General features: G+C 37.2%; 2 protein-coding genes across 2 annotated transcripts; both read right to left on the reverse strand.

Moving 5' to 3' along the window:
* Nucleotides 1-6,770: 6,770 nt before the first annotated feature.
* On the reverse strand, nt 6,771-7,880 carry LOC113743784 (protein VASCULATURE COMPLEXITY AND CONNECTIVITY). The gene is made up of 3 exons (XM_027271882.2): nt 7,619-7,880; nt 7,305-7,507; nt 6,771-7,158 (listed from the first exon to the last, which is right to left on the reverse strand). The coding sequence occupies exons 1-3, from the start codon at nt 7,715-7,717 to the stop codon at nt 6,981-6,983; spliced, it is 480 nt and encodes a 159-aa protein (XP_027127683.1). The 5' UTR covers nt 7,718-7,880; the 3' UTR covers nt 6,771-6,980.
* Nucleotides 7,881-14,387: 6,507 nt separating this feature from the next.
* LOC140006596 (uncharacterized) lies at nt 14,388-15,772 on the reverse strand. The gene has a single exon (XM_072048764.1). The coding sequence runs from the start codon at nt 15,738-15,740 to the stop codon at nt 14,661-14,663; it is 1,080 nt and encodes a 359-aa protein (XP_071904865.1). The 5' UTR covers nt 15,741-15,772; the 3' UTR covers nt 14,388-14,660.
* Between the last annotated feature and the right edge of the window lie 1,327 nt (nt 15,773-17,099).

The raw sequence follows: 17,099 nt of genomic DNA on the forward strand, positions 1-17,099 counted from the left end.
GCATTCTATTCATTTTTTTACTGTACATAAAATCATAGATGAGTGATATAACTATTTTAAACCTTTAAGAAGGTCATCTAACAATTTGCAAAACTTTAGGAGAATTATATGTAATTTACTCTTTGAATAAGAACATAACTGGAATTTTACTTTGGGTTCCTTCTGTCCAGTTTCTACTTCACATAAAATCATTGGAGGTTAAGTAAATATTTTGAAGAATAAAAGGATTGTGTAATAAAACTTGATCAAGAACAACTAAGAAAATCGATTCTACTAGTGTTAAGAACGCGGAAGAAAGAGAGAAACAAAGGAATTAGTTGCCCGTTGGAAGCGTGCAAGTCGTTTTCTAAATTGAAAGTCACATCAGATATAATCAGAGAAAAGAATCTGATGATGGCATCGAGCACAAAAAGAAAAGCAAGTTGATCAACCAAAAAATTTTTAAGAGAAAATCGTTCAAAATATCTCTTATATTTTGTAAAATTTTTCGTCTGTCATTTTAAAATGCTAGTTTTACATTCCTTAGAAAATTAAGTCGGTCAAATCTGGTCATAAACTAGATTTTTTATCACTTTTTTAGCCTATATACAGTACGTGACCTGCACATAGTCAATTTTTTTTTCAAGTAAAAAATGGTGATATTCCATTTGTAGTTAACAAATTATGCGATTTACATTTATTTTTGCCCCCAAAAAAGATTTGTATGTAAACAAAGTACTCAACCCACACATCTATTTTTTTCCCCAAAAAAGTGAAACTTGACTTTTTTACATGGAAAAAAATGATTATGTACGAGTTACATGGTGGATACAGGCTAAAAATTGGCCAGCTACCTAAGATTTAGACTAATTTGACTTGTCGGATCAGATTCTCGATCTCTCGCTTTAGGTCATTACAGTCCTCGGTCTCGTGCCCAACATCTCGGTGGTAGGCACAGTAGAGGCTGGTGTTCCTCTTATCCCTCCTCCCCAGAATTTCAGGAGGGGTTCGGCCGAGGTGATTCTGCCTCATCACAGTCAAGACGTGAGACCGACTGGAATTGAGTGGCGTCAGCTCGGCGTCCGAGGTGGACGACCTTCCTTTCACGATCCAATCGAAGACACTCCGGCGATCTCGAAATTGATTCGAGGAGCCACTGGGGTCTTATTCGACTCGGCCGGTGTCTTTTTTTCTCCGGGACTCTTGCCCAATACGAGCTGCTTGAGCTTCCCGCTTCGCTTCATGCGATTTAGGTTCTCATTTCGGATTCCTTGGTCTACTCGTTTCCAGAGTTCCCGAAGTGTACGGGGGTAATTCCGATGTATCTCGGTATGGAAGATCCCCGTAATCAACCCGTTGGTGAAGGCAGTAATGATTACCTGCTCATTTTGATCAGGTATCTGCACGTTTTTCTCATTGAACCTCTGCACATACGAGGGCAGTAACTCGCCGGGAGCCTGTTGTAGGGTCAAGAGGTAGGCTGAAATCTTCGTAATTGGACGGGACAATACAAAGCGGTGGATGAACCTGTCTATCAACTCGTCCAATGAGGAATGCTCCTCGGTTCTAAGGCCCAGAACCATTTTCGGGCTGTCCCTTGTAGAAAAATGGGAAAAACTCGACAAATCATTTTCGGGAACGCAGTAGAGTCGGAATGCAGAGATGAAGGCGCGGAGGTAATCCTCGGGGTCACCTCGGCCATCGTAAGAATGCAAGGTTGGGAGTTTAAAATTTGGGGACACCATTTTCTCATTGATGTCATCAGTAAAGGGCGGAGCCCTCATGTAGTCGGCTGCTAAGCCTCCAGGACGCCAAGGGGGTCTTCATCTCGTTTTCCCAGTAGACCCCGGGAAAACGCCAGGAAAATAGAGGCAATTTTAGAGGTCGCCTTGGAAGAGGCGCACCTGGAAGTACTCCTAGAGAGGTGCCCCTCATCAGAGTCCTCACCTGAAGGTACTTCAGGTGACTTTGTCGATCTCCTCTTGGAAGATTCGACTTTTTCTTTCCCCTACCTCTTGAAGTACCTCCCTAGTTCTTCGAAAATGTTGGGATTGTCAGCTACGAACTCGGCCATCTTGACAATGGCGTCCTCGTTGGAGGGTTGGGCCCTTGGGGACCCTTGTTCTTCAGAGATGCGACCTTGCTGGGCTCCCGAGATTTTCCCAGCCCCGGTTGAGGGAACTCTCCCGCTTCTGGAGCGTGTGGATCTCATTTTAGCAGTAATCTCGTTCCCACAGACGGCGCCAATTGAAGAGGTGATTTTTGGTGAGTAGCTGAACCGACCTAAATCAATCCCTTCTCAAATGAAGTGATGTGTATTTGCTTATCCGAAATGGATGGCGGGGCTTCTCCCCTGAGATCACTCCAACGGTCAAGTTAGTATGAGAACGAGAGAAAATAATAGTATATGTGAATGAACAGTATGCTTACTTGTGGGGAGTACATAAGGGGTATTTATAGAGCATGAGTGGATGATAGGACAGAGAGATCATGCTAGTGGGACCCATGTCCTGGTCATTACGGCTATGTTCCCTACCAGGAGGTCTGACTCTGACACTGTAGCCGTCTGGACATGGTGACGGGGAACCTTGCGTAGTAGCCATTAAGAGCATCAGGTGCTTTTCAGATAAAGCACTGGTCCCGGATGATGTCAGGCGTGTTGACATCATCAGCGTGCAGCCGAGGTGGAAGCCTGAGGTGTAGATGTCATCTAAGCAGTAGACCAGGGACCTGGCCGAGCTCAGGGGTCATGTTTAGGACATGACTGCGCTCGTGCGAGGGACGGAATGGGGTCACCTCGACCGTACGGTGACCGCCGAGGTGAGCATCCTCAATAACAATTCACTGCAAAACATGATGGATTAATTCTAGCAATTATTAGTTCTTTCATTCTATCCCCAACGTTACACTGCTTTCTTCAATATTCTACTAGTAATTGCAGAACATGATGAATTTAGTTTATTAATCTTGAGTTTCTGTGTGCAAAAGAGTACAATCTCACTACCAAATGCAACATTTTAGGTCACGCACTAAAATCCAGCAGCAACTAAATCATTTCAACTAATAGCGACTAAGTTTTATCGCCAGTACGTGAAGAATCCTAATTTTAGGAGTACTTGTAGTATAAATTTGAAAGAAAACAAATACTCACATACCAAGGTATCTGGAGTAGACTGCAAATAACTCACAATATATATCATCTCAAACAAAAACAATGAAGAATCACCCAAGAATTAAAAATCCAAGATTAGTCTTACACCCTCTCAGTAAATTCTCCAGATTATCTTCAAAAAGATCCAACAATTTCCTTATTTATAATAGAGTAAATCTTATATACACTGGTAGTGTATACACTATCACAGTTGGATGCACGACATGTAAAATTTGGATTTTAAATTCAAATTTGAATTGTGTGTCATGCATTCAATAGTGAAAGTATATCCACTGTCAGTGTATATAAGATTAATCCTTTAAGATATACAAACGCTAGTGAATATGAGACTTCTTTTTTTTTTTTTTTAAGTTACAATTTCTCCCATCTTACCATCCAATAACATCTCTCGAACCGAATATGAGACATGTAACATAACAAATTACTCATTAAAGTATCCAAACCACTAGTTAAAAAAAAAAAAAAAAAAAAAAAAAGGCAGGCGATGGGTGGGATTTGAGAAACTAGAAGAGGGAATGGGAATTTGAAACCAAACCACTAAATAAATAAGTACCAAAAATATTCTAAAAACTAGTACGAAAGATTTTCAAACTATTATTATTATAAAACACTACTTTGTAGAGTTCTCTAGCATAAAGTTGCAAGAATATAGGATTGAAGGGTAAACTAATCAGTCACCGAAATTTATGTGGGAGAAAGGGCAACAAAATCAAGACATTAATGTCCCAAGCATTGAAGAAATTCTCACCATGACAAAGGCAAAGAATAGTCGCCGTAATCTCTCAAAACTCTCTTGACCTTTCCGAAAACATACTTCCTTTTTTTTTTAGATTTTTGTTAGCAAGTGAAGGGTGGAATTTAAAAGGAAATTAAAATTCATAACCTCTAAGTCTTGGGGCCTTCCAAAAACATATTTATACTTACACTCATTGGTTATTAATATAGTGGCAGAGGCAGAAAAAATTCTTAGTGGGGGCAAAAGTAACACTAAAATTTTTTATTTACTTTTTTTCTAGTTTTTTAAGCAAAAAAATATTCACCAACAAATTGAAATGAAAAGCGTTTGTTTAGCTTACTTCAAATGGAATTTTATGGTTCACATATCCTTTTATAATATTAATATATGAACTAACTTAGAAGATCAGGTAATTCTTTCACTTCCCTCATAAGAAAACTCCGGAGCCACATTTGAAATTATATCAAAATTCTATGGGTACTATAGAAATTTAACTGGGGCTGTGGGTGCCGTACCCCCACCTTAAATCCGCCACTGTATTAATGTCACCTCGTTTTTAATATCACCATAGTTGTTCTCATGTAATCATCACATAATTGCCAAAACAGTAAGCAATAATCAAATAATTCAAAAGCCTATCTATCAGAACTCTTGAAAAATTCATTCACTCTAACAATCAAATCTGTAGTTTCATCACTACCACATTCTTCAAACAAATTTTCAACCCCAATAAAATTTGCATTATCAACCCGACCAACAATTTCATTACAGGATAATGACAATAAGCTGCTCTAATGTTTGCCACCCATGCCACTATGTTCTCTCGGTCGAAACTAGCAATAGCTTTGAAGGGACCCTTCTATGAACAATAGATGTCAATAATTTCCTACAGGACATTACTATCATGAAGATATGATTGATTACAAATGCAGTTGTACAATCCAACTAGGACAATGAAAGGGGGTGGTGAATCTGGTGATGGCATGATTACCAATGGAGTTGATAAGAATGGAAATGATAAGAGTAATGGCAATAATGAAGGAAAAGCAAAAAAGAGTGGCAAAATGGTTAGTTTTGATGCGGATATAGTGAAAGAAGATAAGAAGAAGAAGAATGTGGAGAGAGAGTGTTGTTTAGAGATGATGATGGAGGAGATTTTGAGTCCAGCTACCCACATTTGAGCCAATTGTTTCGTGTTCATATTTGGATGTCAATGATGTTTGCAGGTGAAAGGAATTTCTTGAAAAGGAACATCAGTTTGATTGGGGATGCCAAGGCAAGGGAATTGGATGGCAAGTGGAAGGAATTGCGCAATGCTGAAGCAAAAGTTTTGTTGAAGTTGGATTTGATGAAGAAGCGTACTAAATTGGTGATGGAGGCTATGAAGAACAAGTAAATATCTTTTGATATTAAGGCATAATCTTTTGAGTTTTAGGTTGAGGCATAACCAAGGCATAATATTTTTGAGTTTCAGGTTGATCATTAATCTTGAAACTTTATAATTCTTAGTTTTGGTCTAGCTATGGAAACAATTGGTTCCTGTTTTTGCCAATTCAGGTTTCAAGTTCTTCTGAAAGTTATAGCATTTATAAATTCTTGGATTTGAAAGTGGTACATTTGGATACTTTGTGGTTTCAAGTTCAGTTATCAAATATTATTAGATTCCTCCTGGTTATTGATTGATTACTCCTCCCTTTTCAGAATTTTACGTTTTCGACAACTCTTGTTTATTTGTGTTGAATGATGACTTGTCTAAGATGAAAGATACAGGGTATGTAAAATTAAAACTGGCTATCTCCCCCCTAGTTATGCAGCTGCCGGAAATTAGTATTTTGCCCAAGTAGAAAGAACTAGAAAGTTGAACTACAAGTAACTTGGACGTAGCTTGGTTTCCAAATTTGTGTGGTGATTGAGCCCATATTAGCAAGTAACCGTGTGAATTTCTTGAACTTGAAGACAAAATGGCCATCTTTGTGGAATAGAAAACTTCTTGATCCAAAGAGGTGAGTGCTGGGCATCGTCTTTTTTATCCTTAACCAAATAGCAGCAAGATGCCCCTTTCCATTGAAGTGGTCCAAATTCAATACTGTACCCAAGATGTCGTACAGTTTATTGAAATTGTTTCTTAAGATGAATCAGAAAAATGTAGTTGGCTCTTTAGCATTTGCTATAAATCTGTGTGGGGATTCAAACTTGACGCCTCTGTTAATCAAGTTACTGTTTTTATCAACTCAATTGAGATGATTAGATATTAGACTCAAATTTATACTGGTAACTTTTTCCAATTAACACAGTCTGCTATGTTTCCATGTCTAGTATGATCGAATACTTTTCCAACCAATATTTAAGCAAACACAGCAGACTTCTCTATTCTTAAAAAAAGGCAAACGTGAAATACTTGAAAAATAGTTCATTGAAATTGTTTGTCCGAAATTCCTCAAATATCACATAGCGCAAATGGGCCCTAAATCAGCTCCTGTTCTTCCTTGACCTCGTTTTACTAATGTTGCACCCTTCTTATTGCCCAAAGAATTTATGAACGAACTTACTTTACAGTCTGTCTAAAAGAATCAATAGATGTCAATACGTTTTTCAATATTGTAGTACCTTTGCGGGACGCTATCATGAAAGTATGACTGATCACAAAGGCAATGATACAAACCAACTAGGAGGAACAAAGTACAAGATTACACCAGTTTCCCTAACAAAACATAGGCTTGTTCTCGGTTTCTTTAGATTTTACAAAATCGAATTATGAAAATTGACTATAGAGAATAATCAGAATTAGCATTAGCTATTCTTTGGGTGATTATATATTTTAGCTTTTTTATCATTAAAAAATCTATAATCCAAATATAAAAGCAATCGAAAATATCACAAAAATTGAGTATCTAAAATTAGAATCTATAATCATTTAAAATAATCAATTGAGAACAAGCCCATAGTGATGGCCTGGTGGGGATGTTTTTATCATACATGAGGTTTCAAAAGGAAGAGTGTGTAGAGAGACTAATCAAAGTACCAAAAGGTGAACACAAAAATGAGGGGAAAAAAGGGGAACACCATAGAATAGTAAATTGAGCCTTTTGTTGCCTATGGATTTGCTGCTGTGGTTGTAACATAGTAGGCAACAGAAAATAGGCCATGAACCATGCACAAGATTCCTCCAATAGACAGAAAATGGTGGTGTGTGAAACCACAAGAGGCTCTTGACTTCCTGTTTGACATTATTCCAATCACCAACATAGACAAGGCAACAGCCAGTATGATCCTGAAAAATCCAAACATTAGAAGAAAACATAACCATAACCAATTAAAAAGTGGCAACAAGATATAAATATCTTAGACTCTATGGATCAGTATATTTTGTTTTAAAACCATTAGAGAGAGACTCATGTTGCTTTTCTACAAAATTACCATGTGAATAGCAGGCATGCTAGAGAGATTTGCCTACTGGGGGATGCTTTCTGAACATCATGTGTAGTGCAAATACTGCATCCTCCAAGCAGGTTTGCAAGTATATGAGCTATTGCAAGAAGGGATGCTGCAGCCAATCCCAGAAGAAAGGCATCATGGCTTGGCTCTTTGCACTCAAATATGAAAACCCTCAAATGCTTTTGCTGTATATCAAAATTGAGACACAAATATATACACTCAAAAACAAATTATACAACACAACCATGAAGTTGATCATTTCATCAATGTACAAAATTTCAAACCAAGTGACTTGCCTGGTTTTGAGCTGCTTCTGCTTTGATACCAAGAATCCCTGCTGTAACATCCAAAGCCACAATCAGAAAACAAGCAAATATGCCAAATATTTTGGCCATCGTTTAAACGAAACAAGATTGGCCCCAAAGCACACTCTTTATCTCTTCTTCCTGATGTATGTGGTGATTTTGATGACTACAGGAACATTGAGCAAAGGAAAGCTGTATTCACTAACTAAAGAGAGTATAAAGGTGCAATCCAATGTTTGATGTATCCTGTAATATATATAATCTAACCAAAATAATATGTAAATTAATAATAGATCATGCTAGGAAAAGTGTCTTTTGTCAACAGAATGCTAGCTTTATCTTGCTTTTGTCTCCTTTAATCTACTTTTTTCTTCGCTTTGGATTCCTTTCAAATGGTAACAAGCAAAGTAGGGTATAAACCAACTAAGAGGCAATTTGTTACTGTGGCTTGGAATCTATGGAAGACAAAAGTAAAAAAGATAGTCTGTACTCTGTACAGGCCTTTTTGACATCGAGGGCCAATGACTTCCCAAATTTTCTTGAATATGTCTTATTTGATTGACTAATGGTTTACCTGATTAGAAGTTGGAAGAGAAAAATCTGTAAGATGCAGTGTGAAAAATAATTATAACAATTATTTAAAATCATATTTAATACTTTATCCTATACTATCGATTTTTCAAAAAACTATTTTGGTATCCTATTTATTCTTCAAAAAACATATTTTGATGTTGGGACACAACTAATCTTAAGTGTCAATTTTTTGGAAAAGTAAAAGTTAAATCAAGAAAGCATCTAAATGTATGGAGAGTATATATGCCATTGCATTGCATATTTAGATAGTAAATTTGGGTGTATCCATCGAAAACTGGTTAACAAACCCTTTTTCTTTAAATTGGTTTTCAAATTCATACACTCAAATCTATTTGTCTCCGCAAAATCTGGGGTTAATGGGATATGATATGTCCTTATCTTATTAGATCCTTGCCTTTAACTTGGGGTCTCGTGCATGGCCTGTGTTCTGCCAGTATTCATGGCTAATTTTCTTCATCCCAATGATTTCTCCAAGAAAACTCTAATTGATTTGATTTTCCATCCTAGAACTTCTCACACTATCTGTTAAGTACTTAGGTGTAAAGATACACAGTAAAGTTTGTAGTGGATTCACTTGATCAAGACATAGACCTAGTGAAATTATTAACACCTAATGAAATCATTAACACCTAAACTCGATCCAAGACTCTCATGAATCTTGAAAAGAAAATCCACACTCGGACTCTAATGAATTTGGGTACCCATTGAACATCCATAGGTATCTCTTGATGGGCATCTCTTAATAGCAATATATGAAATCCAAAGATAAAATAATTGCATCCAATTACAATTTTCAAATAATCTAATCAACATTAAAAAAAATGCGTGTAAAAAATATGAACTATAGCATAAATTGTGATCAAATTTCTTTTCTCTTGAAATTTGTTATCTATATTCAAAAGTGATGTTTGTATGTATTTAAACCTCCTCTATGTTTCCTAACATATGCATATGAATTTGGGTAGCATTTAGATTTCAATCTAGGTTTGGACATGCACCCTACAAAACCAAATCCTACCCAAATCATGATTTTTTTTCACTAGGTTTGGATTTGAATCTAGACAGGGCCTAAGTTGGATAAATAAATCCAAACTCAAGAAAAATCTAGTGGATTTGGGTAATACCTGACCCATTGACATGCTCAGTCTACAAGAGTCTTGTTTCTTAGTCCTGTATTCTAATCTCGCTACATGTGAGTTGTTTAATTTAACTATATATTCGTGTTCCTTCCACCATCGGTGGATTACCATTCTAGGCTAGTTTTGATGCTTTAAAAGAGTCACATATTTGCATTCCAACCCGTAGACTTTAAATCCAGAAGGGATTAAATATTGTGGAAGTTATTAGGTTTAAAATCATCATTTTCTTTCTTAATTGTGTAATCTAGATGATGGATGAAAAATCAAAGAAAGACGGTTATGTGAACTAAATTGGATAAATTATCTGAAAAATCTTAGAAGACACTCAAAATTTAAGTGATGGTTAATACACATATAGGAAGATAGATATACATTAAATTAAATAAACTAACAAGTACTGATTGAGCACTCGTTTATCAGCTCCTAGATACTAATATTTCAAACAATAATTTGAGACTATTAATCATTGTACCAAAAATTCAATCTTAGAGGAGAAAATGTTATTAAAATTTAATTTTTAAAGGGTATAGAAAAAGGAAGACATCATCAATATTTAGAAGAAAATTAAGATGTTGAAATAATGATGAAATATCATCAATTAACGCAAATGTGTACCCTCCACCACTGGACCCACTGGGCCGGCCCATTTTCGACTCCTCTCAATTTTTCGTTCAAAAAATAGACAGGGATTTCAGCTTGCTTTGGATTTTGTTCTTTTCAGCTGCGACGACTGCAAAAAGACCTCTTCTTCAAGCATTTCAGTGGAACCCTCGGGCTTCTTTGGTGAGTTTCTGACTTCTCAGATTAAGGGTTTTTTCTATTTTGTTTCTTTTTTTTCCTGATGGTTTTCAATCAATGGATTAACATCATAGATTGGTATTCTATTATGTCCCTAATCTTAAGTTTTAACTGCTCATTCTGGTTAGTTGGCACCTGCTTTTCCAAATCAATTAAGCTTAGAACTTTATTCTCGTGTAGATGGTTTATTTTGTTAATGCAATGATGATTATTGAGCATATATGTCTATAGTGTTTTTGCTCCAGGGAAGAAAGAGGAGGGCTCTTGTTAGGTTCCCTCTATGATCTTTTTCATATTGTTTATGGTCTGTTCATGTCGTTGATGTTGTTAACTGCATTTGTCATAATTGGCACAAGAATGGAAATTATCTCATGTTTGTATATAAAAATTCTTGTCTGATCTGCACACTACTTGTTTGTAGAAAGGACTATAAGAGATTGTTTCTTGTGTATGATTTTCTTCTTTCCCTTTTTCTGGTATTAGGGTATTGTAACTTCATAAAGCTAGTAGTTTGGCTACAGAATTCACTAATCTGAGCAAAAGTATAGTAGAATCAATGAGCATCTTTTGTATTTTTACTATGAGCTTCTTGTTTATTGCCTATTAATTTCAAAAACCAAAGCCTTACTTCCTTGGCGTTTGGAAATATTGCCCAAAGTAAAGTTTCATTCATAGAAGAGAAAGATATGTGTAATGATTTTTTTTTTTTTTTTTTTTTTTTTTTTTTTTGCATTTTTTGTAACGAGTACAATTTTATCTGGCTTCACAGATTTAAGTTGTGGATTAAGGCCAGTATAATCTCCTATTATGGGCACAGAACAGACCAAAGACTCTGTTAAAGAGTTAGACTGGAAAAATATAGGGGAATCAGTGTCTAATGAGCCAGGTAGCGAACAGGTAGCAAAGAAACGTCTCCCAAAAAGGATCAGGCAGATTCCAGATTATTATTTCCTTCCTCGAAGACCCCTCCCATCTGCCATTGCATTCTATGGTGCATGGATTGCTGCTGGAATTGGTGCTGGTATGCTAGCAGAAGTATGGATAAATAAGAAGATCAAAGGTATGCCTTTGTTCTTTGTTTTTTGGTGTCATATTTGTATGTTAAATAAGTGAGTCACATTCAATTGCAGTGGTTCTGAAATACCAGTTCTAAATAAGTTTTTCACTAAAACTACAATGTATGCTGTTCGGGTTTTACATAAAAAGTATCTGGTCGCATACATCTCTAAACTTGATGTTGACAGTTATTCTTCGATATCAGCCTGTTGCTTTTCTGCTGTATACAGCAAATTAACATTGTGATCTCTGATTGTGATGAATGGTGCCCAGTTACCAATAACCACAATCAGTTATCTTTCCTCATCATTGAAATGTCTAGTTTCTTACTGGAATCAAGACAAGACATCTCAGCCTTTTGGTTTGCAACCACACCTAACACTAATTGTACTTTATAAGCTGCATCATATAGTGGTACAGAGTCAAACACAAGGACTTTATAAGCTGCCAAGTTTATTTATTGTCTGTTAATGTATGTAACATGCACATTTTCCACATCTGAGCTTCTTGTTTACATGCCATTACGGTTGTTGCAGAGGATGGAGGTGTAATCTGGGAGTTTGGCAAATGAGACTCGTTGGATGTTACGATTATTACGCATCTTGGCATTGCCAATGTGCCTAAACATTAGCTCTCCTTCCTTTTGATCTATTATGCAGCAGAGAAGATGGTGAAGACTTGATTCTGACTTGTTCATAGATAAGGTGAAGAACTGAAAATGTTGTATCAAGTGAAAGAAAGGGCAAGAGATTGCCATTCGAAACAAGCTTGGCAGTGTTTACATCATTGAAAAGAAAAATTAAGCGTCTCCTTTTTCTTTCTTGCCCACTTGTGAATATTCTCAATGCTGTTTGGTCTGGGGTATTAAATTAATCTCTTCTTGTTTTTAAGCCAAAGCGATGGATAATTGAAGCTAGAGCTTGGCATCATCATGATCTTTCTGGTGTTCAAGTGCTACCATGAATGTAGCAACACTCATAATAAAAAATGTCAATGACTTCTACACCTCCATCGGGAAAGCCGAAATTTGCAGCTGCATATTGTTGGTCTTTATGGTCTTAGTGGCAAAGGCCTAAAGCCCTACAAATATGAAAGAAAAGAGATAAACCCAATACCCAAAATCGTTGTATTGAGGCCAAGGATGGAAAGTTGTGTTAGCCTGATGCCCGAATGGTTGGCTACTTGTATCATATATTAGGCCCGTTCTTGTATGCTCAAAATGTAAAGCAAGTTTCAGCCCAGATTTCTACTTGTAGCTAAGTGTCGCATCAAATCCAAATTAGAAACACGAGTGCGAAAACAAAATTTGCTGCAATACAATATGCAAATGACAAAGTAGTCAATTACTATAGCATTAGGTTAAGTTCAAGCAAGGGAGCTTCTCAACACTAATAATTTTTTTTAGGATAAATAACAAAAAAGCCCCTTATGGTAAATCTAATGTATAGAAAAATCCCCCGTAGTTTTAAAATGTATAAAAACGACATCTCATACTCTGAACTAAATTGTAAATGTGACGAAATTCTTTAAAATTAAAGGAAATGACTTATTGGAACCTAAAAAAAAATTTTATACCGAATTTTTAACAAATATACTTGTTCTATCCTTTAGCCCCCAATTCTCTCTCTCTGAAGAGTAAAATAAATGATTTTATTGAGTTGTCTTTTGCTTAGTTATATCAGGGCATTTTTGTCATTTCGTCCATCTCCGTTAAATTTAACAGTTTCGTCACCTTTACAATTTAGTTAAAAGCATAAGATGTCGTGTTGTAGGTTTTGAAACCACGAGACTTTTTTGTTTTTTACCCTTTTGTTTTTATCTGTAATCATTTACTGACATAATACCTTCTCCATAACCACAACTTTGTTCATGATTATGTTGGATAGTTTCTTCATTACACGTTTGTGTCATTTATGATCTGACTCCCTAGTTCCCACAATGTAGCTTCTTTAAGTGCACACAAAAGAACCACACAGACACACACACTGGACACCAACAAACAAAAATAAGCGAAACTGAGATATGAAAAAAAGACTCTCAAGAAAATGACGGGTTTTTACTACAAACTGAAAATCCCATCATCAAGCATATTTTATCTTGCACGTGGTTTCTTCAATCATTCCTTGGAGATTTCCTTAATTGGGATTTGAGATTTGATCGTGGATATCCTCAGACCCTCCACAGCACTCAAAGATCAAATAGAAAATCACACTTAGTGTGTTTTTTCTGGTTCCATGAGTACGGGTAGTAGTAAACCATGTCAAGCCTTTTTCCCAAGAAAGAAACAGCATGAACTTGAACTGCGCTCCATTTGACCATTTGCCATTTGCTGAATTGATGAAAATCAACTTTGGCAATATTGATTGCAACCTGCCAAAAAAGGCCCTTTCTTTTTCCTAATTGGCTGGCTGGATATACAAGAAACAAGTAGTAGTAATAGTATTAACTTCAGCTTGCAGCAGCAAGTAGTAGCAGCAATTGGCTATTCACATATACTTTAGGCACTGCAAACTGCAAAGTGCAAACCTACTTTAGACAATAAAGCAAGTGTAGCAGAAGGTTGCTGAGAATTTCTCAGCAACAGTAGTGTCCCAAACCAGAAACACAAGACAAAAGCATATATAGCATAACCCCTGTTTGGTAAGGCAGAGCTCTACGAAGACTAGAATATCCAATACTCTCTATATTCAGCATTTACTCAAGTGATAATTACCATATCCCCACTTTCTGCAACACACACTTGCTGCTTGCATGGAAAAGATATGAGCAAAATGTCCACTCTGAGAAAAGGACCTATATTTACTACACTTCTAGTAATTCATCAAAACCCCAGAATTAGCATACCATTAATACAACTCCTCAGTACCCACAATCTTGCTGCTTCTTTCAAAATACAAAAATCCCACTTTCTGCAACACACACAAAACACACACATGCATGCTGCTTAATTAAATGGAAAGATTTGAGATAAAAGATCACTCTGAAGAAAGGACGTATATGTTTACTGCTATTAATTCATGATCATCAAAATCCCATAATTACCATTAATACAACTCCATACAATATTACTGTTGTTCTCATCTATGTTCTGACCTTTCCCCATTTCCCACAATCTTGATTCTTCCTTAAATGCAAAATTTCGATTTTCTGCAACACACACACAGAGACAGACATGACATGCACACGCATAGACGCTGCTTTCATGGGAAAGATCGGAGACAAAAGATTACTGTGGGAGAGAAACAAAACTTTACTTCTATCACTACTGATAGAAAATTCATCAAAATCCCATCATCAAACCCCTCATTGTCCTCGCACACTACTTATCTTTACTATTACTACTGCTACTACTACATAATACGTGCCCTCAAAAAGAAACACGGGCCCAGCTTTTAGCATTTACAAAACTACAGCCAGCCAAACAGAACCTTGGGAATTGTTATCATTCAGGAGAAAAGAAGAGGAGAGGCGAAGAGGACTTGTTCCGACAGCGTTTTTTTCTCCGCCATTTTCTTCAGCAAAACCAATTGCTCCGTTGAGTAAACGCAGCAGCCTCTCGAGTACAGTGCCGTCTGCGCCACCCTCGAGTTCACCACCACCTCCAACAACTGCTGCCTGTTCAACTTCCCCAGATCTCCCCACGCAACATTGTTTTCGCCGACACCACTGCTGCTGACGTCATAGCTAGGGTTTTTGCTCTTTCCTCCTGAAGAAGAAATAGCAGCCGTAGAACTTTTCTCCGGCATGGTTTGGAGGACGCTAATTTGTGCCTGGAGGAACTTGACGTACTTGTAGGCTTCTTCAAGCATTGTTCCCATGTCCATTTTCTTGTCCCAGGGCAAAACTCGCTGTAAACAACGAGTCTTCTCGCTGATCTTCTGCCTGATTCGCTTCCTGTCCGGTTTCGGTGACAAATTGTACGGGACGTACCGTTTCCCTGGGTCGACTCGGTGAGTTGGAAATCTGGAGGAGGACGATGACGACTCAGTGAGCTGTTGGACTTGGACATTCATGATGTCGCTTAGAGAACCGGTTTGATATACGAATTGACCAGCACCTCCGCTGCTGTTGCTGCTCAGGTCATCCATGGAAGAGGAGCAGGTGGAGAAGAAGTTGATGAGAGGCTCCGGCGGTGAAACTGCTGGGCTTGGAGTCGTTTCGTTGAGTTTGAGCAGCTGGAAGGCGAAGTCTTGGGTGTCCAAGACTTCATGTTTAGGAGTTTTAAGCTCCTCCCGGTTCAGAAACTGGTAGGTCGTAGGATTTGGCTCAGAAAAAGTACTAGTACTACTCTCCGGAACATCCTGGATATAGTAGCCGTACGTCGCCTGAGAAAAAGCAGGAGTCTCCACAGCCGGCTGCTGCAGAGATTGATTGTCGTAATGACAGGGAGGTTGGAGAATAGACTGAAAACTCAGGTCGGAAAAGTAACCGTTGAGATACGCTTCTTCAAGTCCCAGCATCGCCGGAGCATTAACTCCGGCCGAGTAGCCCCGTAGTTGTCCTCCGGCGGGAAATTTTCTCTCCATTTTCTTTTTTAAATTTTCAAATATTCAGGAGAAAAAAAGCCTGAAGAGTATGAAAGCTCCGGAGGCTATATATCGTTGGGGGAGGGGACGCGTGGCGGAATATTCATTGATGAGGTACAAAATAATTTTGGCGGCTTGAAGGAGACAGGTGGCAGAGTTGGGTTAAGAATCTGTTGGGGTTTTTTTGTCTGTACACTGACGTGTATTTTCTGAACTATATGAACCGTTGGATGAAGATACTGGGCGAAGATCGGACGGTGGAGAATGAGGAGGAGTGTTGTTGGCTCGTGCAACTGACGGATTTGTTGGGGAATAAGACAAAAAGCCAGGGTGATTTACTGATTTTTTGTCTGTATCGGGGATGAGGTAGGACGTGTAGTGGTTTTACTTTTATACCCTTGGGTTTGTGTGATATTTTACCTGTGTGGGGTTGTCCAGCTGGAGGGTGGAAATGGAAATCGAGTGAAACACTTTGGGGGCAGGGTTCAGTACAAGGGAATGATGGTGTTGAGGATTAGAATGTGGTGGTGTACACGTGTCCTACAGGTACTGTGTCTACAGCACGATTTGGGTACTAATCATGAGCTGAGTTGCCGTAGAAAAGACAAAGGCTTTTTATTTTGTTTTGATTTAGTTTTATCTTTTTGATGTAGAGCACAAAAGGAAAAGGCCCTGTATATATTGTATTGTATAATTTGGGAGAAGCTAGGAATGGTCACACTTGTATTAAGAGTTTTGAAAGGAGTAACAACTCTTAAACTTGTGATTCATTACAAAATATTTGTATTATTTTATAGGAATAGAGACGTTACATTTAGTTACTAATTATTCGTAGCGTGTTTATATATGTTAATTGTGTCTAAATTTTATTGGCATTCTATAATTGCACGTTTTAAATTTTTATCTTGTTCACAAATTTTAAATCGTAAACTAAATTTTTATCTTGTTGACAATATTTTATATTGTAAACAACAGTACCACTTCTCCGTATAATGTAAAGTATTAAAAACTAATAGTGACTGGCTCGTTATATCCCTTTTTTTTTAAAAGACATACGGATTCTCAATTTATGACAAGCTCTATACTCGTGACGTAATGTAGTACCATTTTTCTAACATTTTGCAGTAATAATAATTGATTTATAAATATTCAATCTCTTTTGGGATAAATCATAAATGGAGCATCATTAGGGACTTAGCATTTCCTTTTGGTTTAAATAATGGTATCTTTTTTCCCCAAAATCATGTACAATATCTGAGCATCACACTTATAAATTACTATTCATCTGGCCAAAAAGTGACCCTTCGGACCCAGATAAATCGGAATATCGGATTTGATAATTTAGGAATATTCATGCCG

The sequence above is a fragment of the Coffea arabica genome, chromosome 5e, assembly GCF_036785885.1.
Source record: "Coffea arabica cultivar ET-39 chromosome 5e, Coffea Arabica ET-39 HiFi, whole genome shotgun sequence".
Lineage (NCBI taxonomy): Eukaryota > Viridiplantae > Streptophyta > Magnoliopsida > Gentianales > Rubiaceae > Coffea > Coffea arabica.

Bases quoted from the DNA above. Each gene is read 5' to 3' on its own strand.
- LOC113743784 (XM_027271882.2), bottom strand. From the start codon at position 7,717: ATGGCCAAAATATTTGGCATATTTGCTTGTTTTCTGATTGTGGCTTTG. The intron at 7,508-7,618 runs GCAAGTCACTTG...TTTGATATACAG, and splicing joins CAGAAGCAGCTCAAAACCAG to CAAAAGCATTTGAGGGTTTT. The intron at 7,159-7,304 runs GTAATTTTGTAG...TGGATTTTTCAG, and splicing joins GCATGCCTGCTATTCACATG to GATCATACTGGCTGTTGCCT.
- LOC140006596 (XM_072048764.1), bottom strand. From the start codon at position 15,740: ATGGAGAGAAAATTTCCCGCCGGAGGACAACTACGGGGCTACTCGGCC.